General features: G+C 41.0%; 1 protein-coding gene across 2 annotated transcripts in view; it reads left to right on the top strand.

The window, feature by feature from the left end:
* The first annotated feature begins 6215 nt into the window (after positions 1-6215).
* Positions 6216-20967, top strand: part of KDM1A (lysine demethylase 1A) — an 89746-nt gene continuing 74994 nt past the window's right edge. For both annotated transcript variants that reach the window (XM_020983041.2, XM_020983039.2), the window contains exons 1-2: positions 6216-6806; positions 14453-14618. In XM_020983041.2, coding sequence (XP_020838700.1) covers positions 6363-6806; positions 14453-14618 — 610 coding nt within the window. In that variant the 5' untranslated portion in view covers positions 6216-6362. The remainder of the gene's footprint in view (positions 6807-14452; positions 14619-20967) is intronic.

Below are 20967 nucleotides of genomic sequence, written 5' to 3'. Positions count from 1 at the left end.
AGAGTGAGTCTTCTTAAAACTGCTCCCTCTACGAACTCTCTTTTTGAGCTCCAAATTCTCTCCTTTCTTCCTTTGAGAAGGCAAGCATTTTGATATGGATTATACATGTGTAGTCATGCAAAACATTTCCATATTAGCCATGTTGCAAAAGAAAATGCAGGCCAAAAAAAGAAAATAAAGAAAGTTTTAAAAGTATGCTTTGATCTTCATTCAGACTTTATCATATAGCTTTTTTCATCATGAATCCTTTGGAATTGTCTTGGATCATTGTACTGCTGAGAGTAGTTAAGTCATTCACAGTTGATAATCATTACAATATAGCTGTTACTTTGTACAACGTTGTCCTGGTTCTGCTCATTTCACTTTGCATCAGTTCACGTAAATCTTCCCAGGTTTTTCTGAGAGTATCCTGCTCATCATTTTTTATAGCACAATAGTATTCCATCATAATCATATGCTACAACTTTTTCAGCCATTCCCCAATTGATAGACATCCCCTCAATTTCCAATTCTTTGCTGCCACAAAAAAAGAACTAATATAAATATTTTTTGTCCATAGAGGTCCTTTCCTTTTTCTTTAATTTTTTTTGAAGCACAGACCTAGTGGTATTGCTGGGTGAAAAGGTATTCACAGTTTTACAGCTCTTCAGGCATAGTTCCAAATTGCTCTCCAGAATAGTTAGATGAGTTCACAACTCCACCAACAGCGCATTAATGTCCCATTTTTTCATATCCCCTCCAGCATGTCATTTTCCTTTTCTGTCATATTAGCTAAACTGATAGGTGCAAGGTGGTACTTCAGAGTTGTTTTGATTTGCATCTCTCTAATAAATAGTGATGTAGAATTTTTTTTCATAGGACTATAGATAGTTCTAATTTATTCTTCTGAAAACTACCTGTTCATATCCTTTGACCAGTTATCAATTGGGGAATGATGCATATTTTTATAAATTTAACTTAGTTCCCTCACTCTCTCTCTCTCTCTCTCTCTCTCTCTCCCTCTCTCTCTCTCTCTTTCTCTCTCTCTCCCTGTCCCTCTCTCTCTCTATATATATGTGTATGTGTGTGTGTGCGCGCGAGCACGTGTATGTGTGTGTATACACATATATATGCATGTATATATACATGTATGTATGTGTGTGTATGTATGTGTGTATGTGTATATATATGTATATATATACATACATATATATATATATATATATATATGCTTTTTGGTGAGGTAATCGGGGTTAAGTGACTTGCCTAGGGTCACACAGCTAGTAAGGGTCAAGGCCAGATTTGAACTCAGGTCCTCCTGACTTCAAGGTCAGAGCTCTATCCACTGCACCACCTAGTTGCCCCAGTTCTTTATGTATATGAGAAATTAGGCTTTTATCAGAGATAGCTGCAGTAAAATTTCCCCCCTAGTTACCTGCTTCCCTTCTAATCATGGCTACTTTGGTTTTGCTTGTGCAAAACCTTTTAAATATGACATAATCACATTACCCATTTTATATCATGCAATGTTCTCTTTCTCTTGTTTGGTCAGAACTCTCTATTTTGATTGTGGTAAAAGAATGTAATAGAATGTTATTGTACTGGAAAGAAAGAATGTATATACTGAAGCATGGGGAAGCTTGGCGTACTTTGATGAGACAAAAAAAAAAAAAGGTCAACCATTTTGGAAGATAATTCAGATCTATACCTAGGGATGTTATGAAGCTCACACAAGATAATGGATATAAAACACTCTGCAAAGCTTAATGTGCTATATAAATGCCAATTATTATTACTATTATGTAGTAGTAGCAGTAGAAGAAGAAGTAGTAGTACTAGTAGTAGTACTAGTAGTGGTAGTAATAATTTATAGTCACCAGGCCTCTAGTCTGGTGATAATTTCATTCTCTGAGCCTTCTTCTATACTCCTATTGTGCTTAAGCCCTGTCTCTAGATCAGTACAGAGGTATCCTGGTAAATGTTTAACAGGGCAAGGAGGAAATGTATGCACATATACTTCTTTTAAGTTTGATCTTTATTATCAGACAATCAACAAAGCAATACATTTAACCCTGATTTATAACATTGCATTGCAGAGGTGTGGAATGCTCATACTGAAAATATGATGATTGCTCTTACAAACTGATTAGAGCTGACTCTAACACACATCCCTGACTATACAGTTTAATATAGTGATACCACTCTTAGGTACATATCCCAAATAGATCTGTAAAAAAATATTCATATCAGTATTTTTTTTTTGGTTGTTGTGGCAAAGAAATCTGAACAAAGTGGGCTCCCATCAATTGGGTAATGTCTAAATAAATCATCATTGAATATGAATATAATAGAATATTATTGTGCTGCAAGAAATTCCAAGTGGGAGTCAGAGAAAACTAGGAAGACTTGTATGGACTGAGGCAGAGTAAAGTGAGCAAAATCGAGAGAACAATTTATACAAAGACTAAAATATTGTCAAGAAAAGCAATTTTCAAAGACTTAAGAGCAGTGATCAATAAAAGGACCAATCACTATTACAGAAGACTGATGACGGAACGTGCTACCCATCAATTGGCAAAGACAGAATGACTCAGAATGACACATATATTTTTAGAAATAGCCAATATGACGGTTTGTTTTACTTGACTATTCTTATTTGTTATTAGGAAGGACTTTTATTGGGGGGAAGGGAGAAGCCTATGGGGAAAGGAGGAAGCTGGGGATAGTGATCCCCACTCATCCCCTCCAAAAGAGTTTTAATGAAACATAAACACACACACACACACACACACACACACACACACACACACACATAAGTGGAAGAAGTCCAGAAGGGAACTCAGACAAACAGGGTAGTATTGCTACTAATATATTATATGTATTACATACTAGAAAAAAAAAAACCCAGTTAAACATAATAGATACACAGTTTCATATACAATCCTCTTTTTCTGTTCTTCTTTGTATATGAAAATGTTTGTGTTTGTTGATTTTGTGAAGTTCATAATAAAAAGAATAAAAGAAGAAGAAAACAAGGCAAAAATGATTGAACCAATTACCAGCAGTACCAGTTGCAGATAAGTGCACATGTCCTCCTAAAACCACTCAATTTCCATTGTCCTTTTTTGTCATCTTTGTCAATCTGATGGATAGGAAATATAACCTCGGAGTGGTTTTCATGTTCATTTCTCTTATTATTAATAATTTGGAGCATTTTTTAAAAATGTGGTTGCTGGTAGCTTGGATATCTATTTATCTATTGGGGAAGGGATTTTGTTCTTATACATTTGTGTCAATTTCCTATATATCTTCAGATGTTTATCAGAGAATAGATTCACTACAAAGGTTTCCCATCCCTCCCCCAACCCAGGAGACTTTCTCTTCTAATTCTAATCACATTGATTTTGTTTGTGCAAAACCTTTTCAACTTTATGAGTCAATCATGATGAAAAATGCTACTTACATCAAGAGACAGAACTGATGGAGTCTGAATGCAGATCAAAGCATACTATTTTTCACTTTTTTCATGTTTTTTTGGTTTGTTTCTTCTTTTACAACATGACTAATGTGGAAATATGTTTTACATGATTGTACATATGTAACTTATATCAGATTGCTTACTGTTTTAAGAAGAGGGGATGTGAGGCAGGAAGTGAGAAAATTTGGAACCCAAAATTTTTGAAATTAATGTTAAAAATGATCTTTATATGAAATTGGGAAAAATAAAATACTATTAAAATTTATGAGTCAATATTATCTATTTTATCTTTTATGAGCATCTCTTCCTCATTTAGTCAGGAATTTTCTCCATGGTTTTGAAAGATATCACCTTCTAATCTCCTCTGATTTGTTTATGACATGACTTTTTATATCTAGATTATATATCCATTTGGAACTTATTGTGGTATATGGTATGACATATTGGTCTAAACCTAATTTCTCTCAATTTTCTCATTTATTTTTTCCCAGTAATTCCTTGGGGTAAGCTTCAGTGGTTGATTTCCTTGGGTTTATCCAACATTATAGTACTATGTTCCATTTCTTTGTACTATGTTCCATTTAAAGAGGGCACCCAGGCTACATATCTCTTTATTTCTTACCAGGCTGCATTTCTCCACACTTTTCCATCATACCGTCTTCTTTCCAAGCTCTCCTCCTTTTTTTCAGCTGCCTTATATGTGTTGTCTTCCCCACTAGAACTTAGTCATTTTGAGAGGAGGGATTGCCTTTCTTTCTTTCTTTCTTTCTTTCTTTCTTTCTTTCTTTCTTTCTTTCTTTCTTCTTTCTTTCTTTCTTCTTTCTTTTCTTTCTTTCTTCTTGCTTGCTTGTTTTTGTATTCTTAGCACTTAGCAGCTCATTCACTAATTTGTATTTTTAGCACTTAGGTGCCTTTTAATCCAGCTTCAGACACCAGCTGTGTCACCCTGAGTCACTTGACCCTGTTTGCCTCAGTTTCCTCATCTGTAAAATGAGTTGGAGAAGGAAATGGCAAATCACTCCAGTATCTCTGCCAAGAAAACCCCAAATGGGGTCATGAAAAATCAGACAGGACTGAAAAAAAAAATGACCCAACATGTGTGTTTGCATGTTGTCTCCTCCATTAGACTGTGACTTTCTGCCAAGAAAACCCCAAAAGGCGTCATGATTGAAAAATGACTCAACACTGATCTCCTACTCTACCCCATCCCTAAGCTTCACCAAGTCATTTCCTTATTTCCCTTTTTGACTCAGTTTACTCAAGTTATGGAGGTTCAATGAAACATTTGTTTGTACTAAGATCCCTTCTAGATCTGACTTTCCATGTTGTAAGGCAGGAGTCCAAAGATAAAATTTCAAGGTGTTTGTGAATATGAATGGGAAAAATTAATCTTTATTTTCAGTAACCTCTCACTGAAATTTAGAATTCCCTTGAATTATTTAAAAATGTTATTCTGAAAAGAGGGTCCATAGCCTTCACCAGACTGCCAAAGAGGTCCATGACACAAGAAAGGTTGAGAACTCCAAGAAAGAACATAGAATGCTGATCAGAAAAGTCCTTAACTTTTTTTGTGTGTCCTGGGTCCCAGTTTGGTGATGCCTATGGATCCTTTTCAGAATGTTTTTAAATAACTGAAGGAAATACACATTTCAGTTAAAGGTTAGTGAAAACTAAAATGACTTTTTTCCTATTCAAGTTCATGAATTGAAATCCATCTGCAGACCCCAAAGGAAGATTCTGTGGAACCCCGGTTTAAGAACCCCACTCCTAGGCTGTTCTCCGGCTCTGATATTTCTTCTGTATTCTAATACCCTATGCACAGGAATGTCTCTCAGCTCTGATATTTCATATTACAACATTCGGTGTGACGTTCTATGTTCTAGTATTCTTTGTCATGAGGTCACTTCCTTCCAGTTCTGACATTCTGTTCTTGATCATTCCACGTTCTCATGGTCCTCAGAGCATTCATATTCTACATGCTAAGGTCTCTTCAGTCTCCGGTCTCCGCTCTGTTTTCTAGGGTGCCTTTCATCCGTTGCAATCTGTGAGTTTCCTCCTCAAAGTCACAATAATCTGTCCCTTCTTTGACCCTTTATTGTTTGTGCTTCAAGATTTAATCACCTCGACAGTGCAGGATTTGCTAATTGCTCCCCTGTCCAAGTCATCTCCACTCGAGGTCCTAGGTGCAAGCTCCCTTAAGGGACAGAACTGAATCTGTTGTTTGTTTGCTATAGGTGCTCGGAGCAAACACAGAGGGAGGGAGGCTAAATAAATTATCTGCTGAATCGCGAGGTGGCAGATTTCCCGCTCACTGGAGGTCTCCAAGCAGTGGCCCGAGGAGACTGCATGTCAGGTATGTTGGGAGAGGGGATTCCTATTCAGTACAGGTTGGACCACAGGGCCTCTGAGGTTCTGCAGCGCTGTAATTCTGTAAATGGATTTGTACAGTGGACCCCCTTCCCGGAGTCAGAACAATCCTGGAATCCCACCCTCTGGATGCAAGACGTGGCTGCTGGCATCAGCCTCAAGGCGTCAGGCAGGCCCCGCTCCACGTGGGCAGCCAATTTCAGAATCCAGGCAACTTAAGCCTGGGAACTAGAAGAAGTAGGCGGCGCCGGATGAGCACTCTGGCCACTAGGGGACGCTGTAGTTCAGCCTCCTCACGCGCCAGCCCTTGAGCGCGCTCTCCATGATGCGCCGCCGCTCTAGCCGGCGACGCGACGCGACGCGACGGCTCTCTGGGCCAGCGTGCTGGAGCGTGCGCGGCGCCGCCGCGGCCAGGTGTTGGACGCTTTGTCCGGCGCTGGTGGGGAGCGCGCGGGCAGGCCCGGGGCTGCGGCAGCGTTTGGCGGTGGCCTGAGGGAGCGAGCGCGCGGGCTCCGGCGGTCCGTGAGGCAGCGCGGCCATGCTGACCGGGAAGAAGGCGGCCGCGGCGGCGGCGGCGGCGGCGGCAGCGGCGGCGGCGGCGGCGGCGGCCGCGGCCTCGGGGGCCGAGGCGGGCTCGGGGGCTGCGGGCGGCGCGGAGAACGGCGCCGAGGCGGCGGCGGCCGTGGCGGCGGCTGCGGTGACCGCGGCGCCCCCGGCCGCCGGCCTGGCGGGCTCGGCTGAGGCGGGGCCGGGGCCCGGGGCCGGAGCTGGGAGTGGGTCAGGGCCCGGCACGGAGCGCACGCCCCGCAAGAAGGAGCCGCTGCGGGCCTCGCCTCCCGGGGGCCTGGCGGAGCCGACGGGCACCGCCGGAGCGCCGCAGCCCGGCCCCGCCGGAGCGCCGGGACCCGCCGGGGCGCCCATGGAGACGGGCATCGCCGAGACCCCCGAGGGCCGCCGGACCAGCCGACGCAAGCGGGCCAAGGTGAGTGAGGCCGCCGGCGCTGCTGAGCACCTGAGCCCTTCCCCCCCATGGAGACCCAGGGAGGCTCCCTCAGGAACCCCCCCCATCTCCCCACGGAGACCCTATCTCGGCGTGGAGATCCAGGGAGACCTTTCCCCTCCCCCACGGAAATCCAGGGAGGCTCCCCCTCCCCCCGTGACTGCGCCGCTGAGACCCTATCCCCTCGTGAAGAGCCAGGGAGACTCTCCCCTCAACCCCATGGAGGCTCCCCTCAGGAAGGGCCCTTCCCCACAGACACCCTACCCCGGCGTGGAGATCCTAGGAGAGACCTTCCCCTCCCCCCCATGGAGACCCAGGAAGTCTCCCTCGGGAAGCCCCCCCCTTCAGCCCTCCCCACAGAGACCCTGCCCCGCTATGGAGACCCCCCCCCACCAAGATAGTGTGACCCAATTCATACCATTCCTATTCCGGTATAGAGGCCATAGCTACCCCCTCAGCATAGAAACTCTCAGACCAGGCCACTTGTAATCCAGCATTCAGACTGAGGGTGATGCCCCAGAACCATGCCACCCACTTTCCAGTATGGAGACCCTCTTGTCCCTAGAACGAACAAATGAATCAAAAAGTACTTATTAAATATCTGTGGGCCGAAGCCATGTGCTATAAACACAGTGTAAGGTGTTTGGATTTTAATGGGGAGATGGGGGGGTGAATATGAATGCGTGTGGATAGAGAATAACTATAAAGTCATTAAATATGAGGCATTTTGGGAGAGGGTAATAGCCTTTGCTAGCAGAAAAGGTTTCTTGTAGAAGGGTATTGCTTGAGCTGTAACTAGAAGGAAGAGTGGGGTTCTGTGGGGAGGAACAGAGGAGGGCCTGAGTTGCAGCCATGGAAGGTGGTCAGTGCAAAGGCACAAAACCAGTGGAAGACAGTGTGCCCAGTGATGTAGAATGAGACTAGAAACATAGGTTAAGATGAGGTTATTAAACCAAATGAGAGGTTCTGTGTTATCATAGAGACTGGAGGGAAGTCCTGGAGGTCTCTAAGGAGCAGTGATGTGGTCAGAGCTGTACGTAAGGACAGTCACTTTGGGGAGTTCGAAGATTGGGCAGAAGTGGAAAAAAGCTTCAGGCAGGGAGGAGGCCCTTGTGCAGTAATCCAAGGGAAATGTGACGAGGGACTGAACAAAGGTGGTGGCTCTGTGAACAGAGAAGGGGTCCTGATAAAAGAGGGGTTGTGGGTATAGAAAAGACAAGAGTTGGCAATTGACTAGATATGTAAGGAGAGTGAGGAGCTGGGGGGGAAAGATAATGAATGAATTCTCTTTTGGGGTGTTTCATAGACATGTTTGAAATAGGCAAATTGGTGATGTGGGATTGAAGCTCAGGGAAGAAGCTGAGGCAAGATATAGATCTATGAGTTACCTGCCTGATAGGTATAAATAATTAAAGCCTTTGGAGCTGATGAGGTCATCAAGAGAGCAAGGTTAGGGAGAGAAGATTTGGGTGACTAGGGTAGAACTTTAAGAAAGACCAACAGTTAGGAGGCATAATGTGAATGATGAACCAGCCAAGGAAATTGGCAAGTAGGAGACTTGTTAGACAACTTATATAAGCAGAAAACCGATAGAGTGGTGTCATGAAAGGCCAGAGAGGAAAGAGGCTACCACAGGAGAAAGGGTGGTCAGCAACGTCAAATATAGTAAAGAGGTGGAGGAAAGATAAGGACTGAAAAAAGACCATCACATCTATTAATTAAGAGATCGTTGTTAACTTTGGAGAAAGGAGTGTCAGTTGAGTGGTAAGGTCAGAAAACACATCTCAGAGAATTGAGAAGAGGAAAAGAGGCAGCTGAGTGTGGTTAGCTTTTTCTAGGGGTTTGGCTGAGAAAAAAGAGTTATAGGTTGGTTGAGAGGATGGGAGGATCAAGTTTTAGTTTTAATTTTTTTCCATTAGTATAAATTTTTTTCTTCCTCCAACCTCCCTCCTCCCTTATTGGGAAAAAAAGAAAAACAAAACCCTTCTAACAAGTGTGTATAGGCAAGCACTACGCATTCCCATATTGGCCGTAGACAAAAATACGTCTTATTCTGTTGTCTTGAGTACAATATTTCTTTTCAGGAGGCGGGTAGCTTCATCATTGGTCCTCTGGAATTGTTGGTCATTGCATTGGTTAACATTTTTGTTGTTGTTCAGTTGTAATTTGACTCTTCGTGACACCATTTGGGGTTTTCTTGGCTGAGATACTAGAATGGTTTGCCATTTCTTTCTCCAGCTTATTTTACAGATGAGGAAACTGAGGCAAATGGGGAAGTGACCTACTCAGGGTCACATAGCTAATAAGTGTCTGAGGTCAGATTTGAACTCAGGTTTTCATGACTCCAATGCTCTCTCCACTGTGCTATGATCAAAATTATCAAGTCTTTCAGAGTTGTTTGTCTTTACAATGTTGTTATTAATCTATAAATTCTTGTTCTGCTCACTTCATACAAGACTTCTTAGGTTTCTCTTAAAGTGTTCCTTCAGTCATTTCTTAAGGCACAATCGAATTCTATTAAATTTGTATACTATAATTTGTTTATCCATTCCCCAGTTGATGGGCACCCCCTAGTAAATTCTTTTAAAGGGATGAAGGAGACTTGGGCATGTTTGAGGACAGTATAGAAAGAAGAGGTTGAAGATTAGAGAAAGCAGGGGAGACGATTAAGGTTGTAATCTCCCGAGGAAAGTGGCCGTAGGCAGATAGGTTAGCCTTCACCAGGAGAAGGTGAATGTCTCTCAGTGTCAGAGATAGAAAAAAAGAGAGACAGGCAGACTAGGAGGATGATGTCCGTGAAATATACACTCCTTTGTCTCGATTTGAAAGCTGTATGCAGTCTTGTACCCCCTTCCTATCCAGTCTTTCCTTTGAGTACTCAGCTTTGTCTATTACTTGATATTCTCCATCCATGACATCCCATGTCATACTTCCATGCCTTCACAAAGGCTGGTACTTATATCCTGAACCTATGTTTTGAGCCTCTCAGAATCCGTAACTTCCCTCTACAACCAAGCCTTTCTTGATCCCCTACTTCGTACTCTGGCCTGAAATTACTCTGTATGATTTTTGTATATGTTGCCTTACACTCTCCCTCAGTAGATTACAAGTGCTTTGAGAGAAGGAACTGTGCATCATTGTAACCCTATTACTTCCAAAATCCAGTATAAAGTCCTCTGACATTTAAAGCCTTTCACATTCTGGCTGTCTTGTCCCTGAAATAGGATGCTCCATCTCCTGTCTCTGTGCCTTTGATCTTGCTTTCCACCATGTCTGAAATACTCTCCCTACTCAGCTGTGCTTCCTAGCTAATCCCTGGATTCCTTTCCAGATCTGCTGCCTCTGGGGCCTAGCCCTCTAGATTACTTTCCATCCAGTCTCTACTTATGTGTCTTGTATGTACATAGTTATTTACTTATCTCCCTTTAGAACCTGTGGTGTTTGAGGACAGGACATTGTTTTTGCCTTTCTTTGTACCCCCAGCACTTAGCAGTGCCTGGCAGTTAGTAAGTGATTAATACATTCTTTTGGGGGGGGGGCTAGGCAATGGGGTTAAGTAACTTGCCCAGGGACACAGCTAGTAAGTGTCAAGTGTCTGAGGTCAGATTTGAACTCAGGTCCTTCTGATTCCAGGGCCGGTGCTCTATCCACTGCACTACCTAGCTGGCCCCAAAGTATTTATTTTTAATTTAATTTATTTTATTTTATTTTATTTCATTTCATTTCATTTTATTTTGGCAAGGCAATTAGTGTTAAATTACTTGACTAGGGTCACACAGCTAGTAAGTGTCAAGTGTCTTGTTGTGAGACCTGATTTGAATTCAGGTCCTCCTGACTTGAGGGACGGTGCTCTATCCACTTCCCCACCTAGCTACCTGATTAATACATTCTTGTTGATTGCTTTGTATGCCAGCACCTAGATAGTATGTTGCACATAGTAATATGTACTTGGTTTGTTCATTGAATGCGGAAATTCTTTTCTTTCTAGGAGAGCCAAACTATTGAACTTGGGAACTCTTAAATTTGGGTTAGTACTGCTCGGAAATTCTCTGTGTAAAAGTCTAGAATCTAAAATTCTGCTGCCTGTGGAATTCAGGATTCTTTCCTCTCCTCCATAGAGGCGTTTGGGTTTCTCAAACATTGGCCATGAGCTGCCTTCTGAGGCAAAGTGAATGGCACTTGTGTGCACTATTACCATTTTCCATCAGTTGTGAAGTTGCCTTTTATGCTTTGCTTGGTTGGAATCCATATCGTTATCATCTTTCTGGCTCCATTCTCCCCTCACATTTCAGCTTTCTTTTGTGTGTTGTGTTGTCTTTTCCCATTAGATGATAAGCTCCACGAGGGCAGGGACCCTGCACTTAGCACAGTGCCTAGCATATAATTATATAGCTCAATAAATGTTTATCATGTTGTATCATACCATGAGAAGGGGGGCTGCTCTTCTAATGTGAGTCTTGCCTCCCTGAATCTCACTTACAGTCATCTTGAATTCCCTGTGTTCTAATTGAGGATCCAAATGCCTCCAGAGACCTGTGGCCCTGTAATCCCCAGTTAATTGGGGATTACATCAAATTGTTCAGAGACTCTCCTGATAAAACCCCCTTGGAGATCAAAGGCAGTCCTCTCCGAACCATGCTTTCATCTTGCCCTGCATAAGGACTCTAGTACTCTTACACTTCACCGTCCCTACACGCTCCATAGAGATCTGAGACTGCCCCACCACCACCACACTCCTCTCTACTACATCCCCCACTGTAGTACTCCTAGTGCAAGTACCTCATGCTCAGAGACCTGTTTTGAGTCTCTCTTCCTTTCTGCTTAGAGACCCAGGACAGCGTTCTCCAAGCACTACAGTGCCCTTTTTTGAAGCCCAGAGACACAAGACACTCACAGCAAATAGCATTATGACTTTACCTGACTAGCTTAGAAATAGAAGCCTCCCCCCAACCTCCAACACACATACCCATGCCAGACTCCCTCAGGTAGTCTGGTTCTTGTGATGAGGACACTTGAGGGTGTGGGAGTGACCCAGTGGCTGGGAAGGAGAGGGAAAGGGTAAAAAGCTTTTTCTGAGAGCTCTCATATCCCTACTAGAAGACTTAGCATACTTTTGTTTTTAAAGAAGGTCCCATAATTGGAAACCTAGATTGTAAGTACCATGATGGTTGTTCACCCTAGCTTATAGTCTTGTATGTGTTGTCCTTTCCTCCTTTCTCATGCCCAGTGTATTGTAGGCCCTTAATGTTTGTTGAATTAAAAGCAGGACTTTGATAGAAACTGCAACGAAAGTAGAGATGGAATGGATTCACGTTTGTCAAGATTATGTTTGTCTTCTTGTCACCAGAGTTGGCCTTCAAGAGTTCTTTGTTCACTGTAACTCATGAAATAGTTTACTGAGACATGGGGTGTATGTGGTCAGTGTCACGGAGACTGAAGTCTACAGGGACAAAATAAACAGATCTTTTAAAACACTAAAGAAAGTTGTTCTCTGGCCCTGCCAGTGGCAGAGCAGGGAGACTAGCCTAGAGTGATTCGGATTTGTTGCTACCCCATTTCCTGTCCCTGACTGTATTTCAAAGCCATCAGCACTCAGTGCACCTCTCCAAACTTAACAGCGAATCAGAAGGATCTTGTCTGCTGAGTCCAGAGAGCTGGGCCTATCTCCTGCAGGAAGGCCACTTCACTTCTCTGGACCTCTATAGAATGGAGATAATACTTATACTAACTCCCTCAAAGAGGATTTGTGAAAACTAAATGTAGTCTATTATTAATGCTTCTGCCATGAACAAAGCATAGGCTGTGGGGAACTACCAAAGAAATGGCTAGCCTTTGCCCTGTCAGTTATAAAACATAGTTGATCACACCATTTCTGGTAACAATCCCATGTAAAATAGTACAAATACCAACCGCATTGTATGGTGAGAAAATGAGAGTCCGAAAGGGCGGTGACTTTCTGGGGGTCACACAACGGTGGACTTTGTCAGAAGAGACCTGGCTTCTTATCCCTCCTCTGAGACTTAACTAACTTTGTGACCCTGGGCAAGACACTGAACCTTGGTTGCCTCATTTGTAAAATAGGCATAATATGGCAACTGTGTTCCTTATGAGGCTGTCTGGAAGAAAGTACTTTACATTTCTTAAAGTGCCATAGACATAGGAGCTTCTATTATCTAAGAGGCATGGTTACTGTGCAATTAGAAATGTGGTACTTCTTTCAAAGAGTTACAGTTTATATAGAAAAATGCAGCACATATTAGAGAATAGCAAAACAATTGTGTCACAAACTTTTCTATGTTGCTTATCCTATGTGAAAGATACTGGTTTTTAGGTGCTGGGATAATGGACATGTAAGAGATGGTCACTGCCTCCAAGGGAGTTAAAAATCTATAACTATTTTGGGAAGCAAGATTTTATATACATATACATGTATTTTCCAATATGTATAGGAATTATATAGACATTATATAGGAAAAAAGTAGCAATTACAGGTTAGCATCAATACAAAGTAATCATGTGACCAAAGGTATGAGGAGTGCTGTGTTCAATGAGTGTGAGTCATCTGTTTTGGTTATTTTTGCTGTCTACCACATCTGTAAAGCTGTTGTGAGGATCAAATAGGATAATAGATATGAAAGTGCTTCCTAAATCACTTTGTAAAGCTCTTTTGTGACTGGCTGGAACAAAGGGTTCATATAGGGGAAGAAGAAGAGATCAGGTTGGAGAGGTAGATGGAGGAAATTGCAGGAAATAATAGAATATATGGTACAGACAGATTGTGTTATAGGAATGGGTAGGGAGAAGAGGCTTCAGTGGAAGAAGTGAATTTGAAGCACTTTCCACCCGTACCATGTACATTGTCCTGAGAAATCTTTCTATGGTTTATCTCAGTTGACTTCGAATTTCAGAGTCTTCATTGTGCATTTCATTTTGATTATTTACCATCAGACTGTCTTGCATTCATTCACCATTGAAGTCAGCTCAGTCCCAGGGAGTTTCAAAGCTGAGTGGATTTATACTTCCTTGGATTGATGATCCCATATGGTTACAGATAGAAGATGACAGAATGGGATATGAAACAACCAGTTGTCATTCATTTTTGTATCTTCCATAGCATCTAACATAGAGCCTTCTCTGTAGCAGACATAGTAGATATCTGTTGAATAAATGAATGAATTTATGAAAATGTTGGGCTACATAATACACTAACATTAGGGGATGTACATTGAGGCTCATATTTTTATTTATTTATTTATTTGTTTTGGGTGAGGCAGTTAGGGTTAAGTGACTTGCCCAGATTCACACAGCTAGTGAGTGTTATGTGTCTGAGGCTGGATTTGAAGTCAGGTCCTCCTGACTTCAGGGCCAGTGCTCTATCCACTACGCCACCTAGATGCCCCAAATTTATGGGTTTGGTTTTTTTTTTTTTTTTTTTTTTTTTTGGTGAGGAAATGGTGGGGGAGGGTAAGTGACTTCCCCATGGTTACACAGCTAGTAAGTGTCTGAGGCTGGAGAGGTTCATTTTTTAATAGATATTTTCTTAGTTTCTATTTTACTGTACTTAAAATTGGAATGCATTAATTGAGGTGCTATTTTACCTTGTTTTCCCTGACGTGGTCTGCATATAGGTAGAGTACAGAGAAATGGATGAGAGCTTGGCCAACCTCTCTGAAGATGAGTACTATTCTGAAGAGGAAAGAAATGCCAAAGCAGAGAAGGAGAAGAAGCTTCCTCCCCCTCCTCCTCAAGCCCCTCCGGAGGAGGAGAATGAAAGTGAGCCTGAAGAGCCATCTGGTGAGTTGCAGAAACAAATCTTATCTGTGCCTGGTCTTAAAGAGAGAAAAACTGAAAGAATTGTTTGACGACTGACATTGTTGAGGTCCCCGTCTTTGATTTCTGAGTTAGGGTGCTAGGGTTCTTGCCATGTGTTGTCTTTATGGTTCTGTGTACATAAAGCAATGGTATTGGTATCCTGTGTCTGTGTGTGCCTTTACAGAAATAAATGAAGGGGGAAGGGGTAGGCTAGTGGGAGAATGAGAAGTGTGAAAATGGTAGAAAAAATAAAGAGCTTAGAGGGGTACTTACAACGAAAATAAACAGTAGTGTGAGGACTGGTTCAGAAAGAGTTGGAAAGACTGCATTGGAATCAGGGCCTTATAAATATCTGAAGTTTATAGAGAAAGCAAGGTGTTATAGCAATTACTGATTTTTGTCTCATTTTTTTTTGCAGGTGGGGGTGGTGCCTAAAGAGTATTAAAGGATATTTCCCTAATTTCACATACAATTAAGCACCCCTCTTGACCTGTCATCATAGCCAGTTTTGCTGTTGCCTGGGCTAGTCTGATAATTGTTCTGTTGTGGAGTGGGAGAGGGGGGAGATACAAGGGAGGGTAGAAGATAAAAACATTTTGTGTTTGAGGTTCTTAAAAAGATATAGGGTTGTTTTTTTTCCTAAGCCAAATCTGAAGAACAAAATAGTTGGTGGCTGCCCTGATACAGAATAAATTTAGGAGACAGTAATGGTTCTAAAATTGTTCTAGCTAAGCTTTGCACCTGGCTAGATATGTTATGGTGTAGCTTTGAAAGGAGGAAGGTGACTAGCATTCAGTGGGAGATAACCCTGGAAGGCATTCTTTGTATTCAGGGTCAAGACAAGAGCCTGTCGCACCTGTGGCCTTTAACATCCCAGTGTCTAGGTCTTGCATTGGCTAAGTAGATCTTGTACAAAGTACAGAAGGATATAAGGGAATCCTAACCCCTCACATTCCTACTGAACCCTGGCAACCAGAAAATTCTGAATTAAGTCCTGATAGTATAAAGTCATGGTTCCTTTAGCTTAAGATGTCCTCTGGATAGGTTACAATTTTTTTTTAATCCTTTCAAAGTGGTAGGCTTTCTCTACCCTAAAAGCATCTTAATAATTATTACTGACTCTCTGAATTATTGTAAAGTATCTCTCCCTTTCTTGAATTTCTTTATATTCACAGTAGCTCCAGACCCAGCATACCACTGATTTTTAGTCTCTCTTTCATCAAAGATTAGCCTTTTCATTTCTCATTCCCAGCCTCTTCTAGCATGGGGAAGACTATTGGAACCCTCCTTAGGTAGATAGAACCCAACCAACAGCTTCTTTTGATCATGCCGTCTGTCATTCCTACGCCACTGGCAAAGGGGCTGCTTTTTGTGTAATGACAGATCACATCCAGGGATTCTTAGTTTTTTAAACTGTGGATTCATTTCTTGTTTGGGTTTTTCTCCTCTATTAAGTAAAGAGGGTTCTATGTTTTCTAACAGTTAAGATATTATTCTTGATTCCTTATTTGAGAATTAGAAATCTAGTCATATCTTAGATTGACTTTTGGCATTTAAATAGCATGCATGTCATCTGACCAGACTCCCAAACCTAAAAAATTCTTTGTTTCCATTGATTTCCCCAGTAGAGTATAATAAAAAAAGGCTATGATAACAGGAATATCATCAGAGACAGGACACCTAGGCTCACAAACAAATGTTAGAATTTGTTTTCAGGTTCATTTTTAGCTAAGAAAAGTATTAGTGTTTGGGAAGAGTGTTGGGTTCTGAGAAGATTGGTTATTCTTATAAACTCTCTTAAAAGAGCTCTTGGGCATTGTAGACCTTTAAGTTAACTGGTAGCATGGAAAGGAGACTGGATTTGGACTTAAGAGAACTGAATTTAAGTCCTGACTGTCACTTGTTCGTAATGTGACCCTAACACTCATCATATTTCACCTTTGTGGGTCTCAGTTATCTTGTCTGTAAGGAAATTACTTTATTCCTTTGTTAAGGAACACTATTGTTTTGTTGTTGTTGTTTTTAATTCAAAATAGAAATTTAATTTGCTTATGAGACAAATCCTGTGTTTACAATTCCTTTGTAATCAATATGAAACATTTGACAAGTAATTGTTAAAGTAAGTAATTAATACAGATTATAATTATACAACAATCTTTTTTTCTATAGCCTGTTGAAAAGTTGCATAAATTCAATATGTTAATTTCAGACTAGAGTAGGTAGTAGTAATACTTAAATATTTTACATTTTTTAAACTTTCCTTTAACTTTATGCCAATATTACAAAATCAAGGAGATGGTTATATTTCTTCTTTATGGGAACCATTAGTTTCATAGAACACTGTCATTTTGACAGTAAAATCGAACTGTTTAATTATTTTAGAGGATGAACAACTTAGATGTTTCTTTTAAAACTATGACTGTAGTAAGATATTAACATATTTTAGACTCAACAACATTTCAGTTGGATTTTTTAAAAAAGATTTGTTTCCCTTCCAATAGTAACCCTGATGTCTAAGAAGAATTGATGAGCTAACATTAATTATTAATGTTGAATGGGACACCACACACATGTAATTAAAATTGATGTATGGTTTCCAGTGCAACCTCGCCTTGCCATCTCTGTGAAAAGAGGCTTTCAAATGGTAGTAGTAAAACTTGTTTCGTTTCCTGAAGATCCCTGGATATGGGATCTGACCAGCTTCCACAAAAGTCAGTTGTAGGGGACAAATGAGTCTCTTGGGTAAAGCCTATGGACCTGCTGAGTTAGCTCTTAGGAATTGGCAGCCAAAGCTTTCAAATGAACCGTAATTACTGGAAAAGATTATGAAGAGCCTCCTGAACAACACAGAGGACTCTGAAGAATATATTTGAAATCCCATATTACCCTAGTAGTGGTTAAGAAGTATAAAAATAGGGGCAGCTAGGTGGCACGGTGGATAGAGCTCTGGCCTTGAAGTCAGGAGGACCTGAGTTCAAATCCGGTCTCAGAAACCCAACATGTACTAGCTGCGTGACCCTGGGCAAGTCACTTAACCCCAATTACCTAGCAAAAAGCAAAAAAAAAGTATAAAAATATAAGCATTTTCACGGACATAGAGCTAGGACAGCTAGTCCTTATCTAGCCTTTGGCTGTCAGGTGAGAAATGAAGCTACGTATACTAAGTGAGGGTCTCTCTCATCTGTCAAGGGAGAAGAGCAGCTCTGGTATCACCAACAGACAGTTGCCTTTTGTAATTATAGTTCATTTTCATTTTCAGCTTTATAAATTCAGCCAACCATAGGTAATCTGTACTGATGAAGGGAAACAATGAAAATACAAAATAATGTACATTTAGATTATGATTTATTTTGTTGCAGATTGTCTTATTGTTTTGCCTAGACTAATAATCACATTCGCCTATGTTCCCCAAACATGCAAAAATGCAGTGTTGTGTGATTGAGTGGGGTTCTGAGGACTTGGGTACTAGGTGTGATTAATGAAATGGATAATCTGTGAACAAAAAAAAGAAATTTGACTTTACAATTAAAGATTACTCTGCCAAGCACAAAACATTTTCCATAGGCTTTGGTAGTAAAGGGATAACTGGTTCTTTCAAGAAAAGACTTGAGTGTTCTCTGAGCTCTCTGCTCTGAAGTACCCTGTACCTAGGCCTCTTTTGATCCTAATTCTACTCATTTTCCCAAGGCTGTCCAAAGCTGCAGTCCAACTATATCCTCAGTATTCGGGTGGATCCTCTGTAAGGTCTGGATAGCTCTCCAGTAGAGGTGTGTCTCAGTGGATTAGCAAGTATTAATTGAGGAGCCTACTATATTTGGCACTAAATTTCTGTATATCAAATCTCAAGTTTCATTGAACTCATTATAAAATTGGAAGTGTTCCTTATTGAGAAGATTTAGGTACCAGGAAATGATGAATTTACCCATAAATGTATTCTTCCTGTTTTTATGGCACTTCCCATTAGCATATTTACACTCTTTACTCAGTATACAAAGAAGTAAAGAACATTTCTCCAAGTTTATAGTCTAGTTGGGAAAGTAAGCCATAACACATGAACAGATAATTGCTATTTCCCAAATGAATAGTAGAAATGTAATCCTGTAGCAGTTGAGGGAGTAAATACTTCCAATTTGGCTGGTTAGGGAAGGCTTCCTTCAGGCTGTGGGATTTGAGCCACCACACATTTCAGAGGTGGAAGAGATTTTAGAGATCATCTTATTGGAATCCACCCCCTCAGTTTATAGATGAGGAAACAGAGATCATGTGAAGTGCAGGGATTTGCTCAGATAGCAGACAGACCTGATCCTAAATCCAGCTCTGTGCCTTGAAAGTTGGTTAGGATTTGAACAGGTGGGAAGAAGGAGGTGCAAGGGTGTGCCAGGCAGGAAGAAGGGAATAAGCAAAGTTCGAAAAACAAAATGTATTAGGAGACATGAATAGATAGACTAGTTTGGCTGAAGCAGATTTGTGTAGGAAATAGAGCTGGTAAGCCTTTCAGAGCTGGAAGGGATCTTAGTGTAATTCCTTCTTTTACAGATACAGACATTAAGGCCCAGAAGGATTAAAGGGACTTGCCCAAGGTCACACATAATTGGGGCTAGTACATATGCCTCCTGATTTCCAATTTAGTTCTCTTCCCAAAATACTGTTCTTTTATTGATCTGGAGCATCCTTAATGACAGACAGGGGTTTAGACTTTACCCAATAAACAATGGGGAATCTGTTGAACGATTTTTAGGGGTGGGGAGATGATAATAATAACAATAATAATAACTAGCATTTCTATATCACTTTAAGGCCTACAAAGCACTTTACAAATGTTATCTCATTTGATCATCCTCACAACAATTCCAAGGAACAGGTGCTGTTATTATCCTCATTTTACAGATGAGGAAACGGAGGCAGTTGGAGGTGAGGTGGCTTGCCCAGGGTCATAAAGCTAATAAATGCCTGAGGCAGGATGTGAACTTGAGTCTTGCCTCGAAAGTCCTGTGCTCTCTCCATGTCACCACTTCGCTGCCACAGATGATGTGCTTTACGGTAGCTCTAATGTCAGTATGCAAAGTATACTGAGGGAAGACCTTCTAAAAGTCCAAAAGACTTCTTCAGTAGTTTGTGTAATAAGAGCCTCTGATCTAGGCAGATTTTCAGAGCAAAGGGACCAAATTTGGGAGGTGCAAAGAAATTTATAAGATATTGGATGAGAAGTAGAGGGAGGAATCAGTAATTTCCAGTGTGCTGGAGACAAAGTGGTGGTACCGTTAGCAGAGAAGAAAGAGTTGCTTTGGGGAAAACAATGTCTAAGGCCAGATATGTTGTATTTAGGTGCCAGCAGGTGATCAGGTGGACATATTGAGCAGGCTGTTAGAAATGTAGATATGTGGAAATCAAATAAATGAGAGAAGTCATACCTAGAGGTAAAGATAATGTATGAGAAAAATTGTGCTGATGTAGGCTTCAGAAAAATGTCATTGCTGTCATTCTTCGTGCATGTGTTTTATATGAATATTATTTTAAGTCTTGCTGGTAATAAGATTTTATTTTAAAATCTTCAAGGTTTGCTAATTTGGCTGTGTATTTGCATGTATCCTTTTTGTAACTGTAGTTTTAGTGGATGATAATGTTATTAGTCCTTAAAATTGCTACTTCTATACAAAACCAATTTCACCTTTTCTTGAAAACACTTTGGACTTTGGATTTTTTGTTAATACTATTTCTAAATGATTTCCTACTCCCTTCCTTCCACATTCTTTGTTGGTGAAAGTGTTTTTGAGGTCTGGCCTCCAGAGAGTCTTAAGTTGTCTTTGGACTTGAATATCAGCGGTTGCTTCAGAGTGTAGTAAAACCTCATTAATCTGGATGCCACTTTTTTCAGATTTGTAACTGTTTAGAAAAATTCTTGTCTAAAATGATCATTGCATGAGCTATAAACTATTTACTAAGCAAATCCATCATGGATACCAAATTTTAAGGTCAATAAACATTATAGGGAATATACTTTTCCGCACATAGGAATCATCATTTACATGTAATAGAATTACAGTGTGAGAGGAAGTATAGGAGTAAGGAAAACTGGAATTCATCTCCCACTTCTGTCATGTCCCAGCTGTGTGACCCTGGACTAATCACTTACACCCTCAGTGCGCCAGGCAACTTCTTCAGGCTCTTAACTTGCTGAATAGTTGTCTGCTTTGGTAAAGGGAGTTCCCTACTATGATGAAATCGCCAGATTGGACCAGAAAGCCCAATAAAAATCACTGTGGGAGCAGAGATCTATGCTATCTACTAGTGCTTTGTTATGCTAGTTATATGTACTTTTCTCCTTTCAGAC

The sequence above is a fragment of the Phascolarctos cinereus genome, unplaced genomic scaffold (assembly GCF_003287225.1).
Source record: "Phascolarctos cinereus isolate Bilbo 61053 unplaced genomic scaffold, phaCin_HiC Scaffold_726;HRSCAF=1367, whole genome shotgun sequence".
NCBI lineage: Eukaryota > Metazoa > Chordata > Mammalia > Diprotodontia > Phascolarctidae > Phascolarctos > Phascolarctos cinereus.
This window is presented reverse-complemented; position numbering and strand designations above follow the sequence as displayed.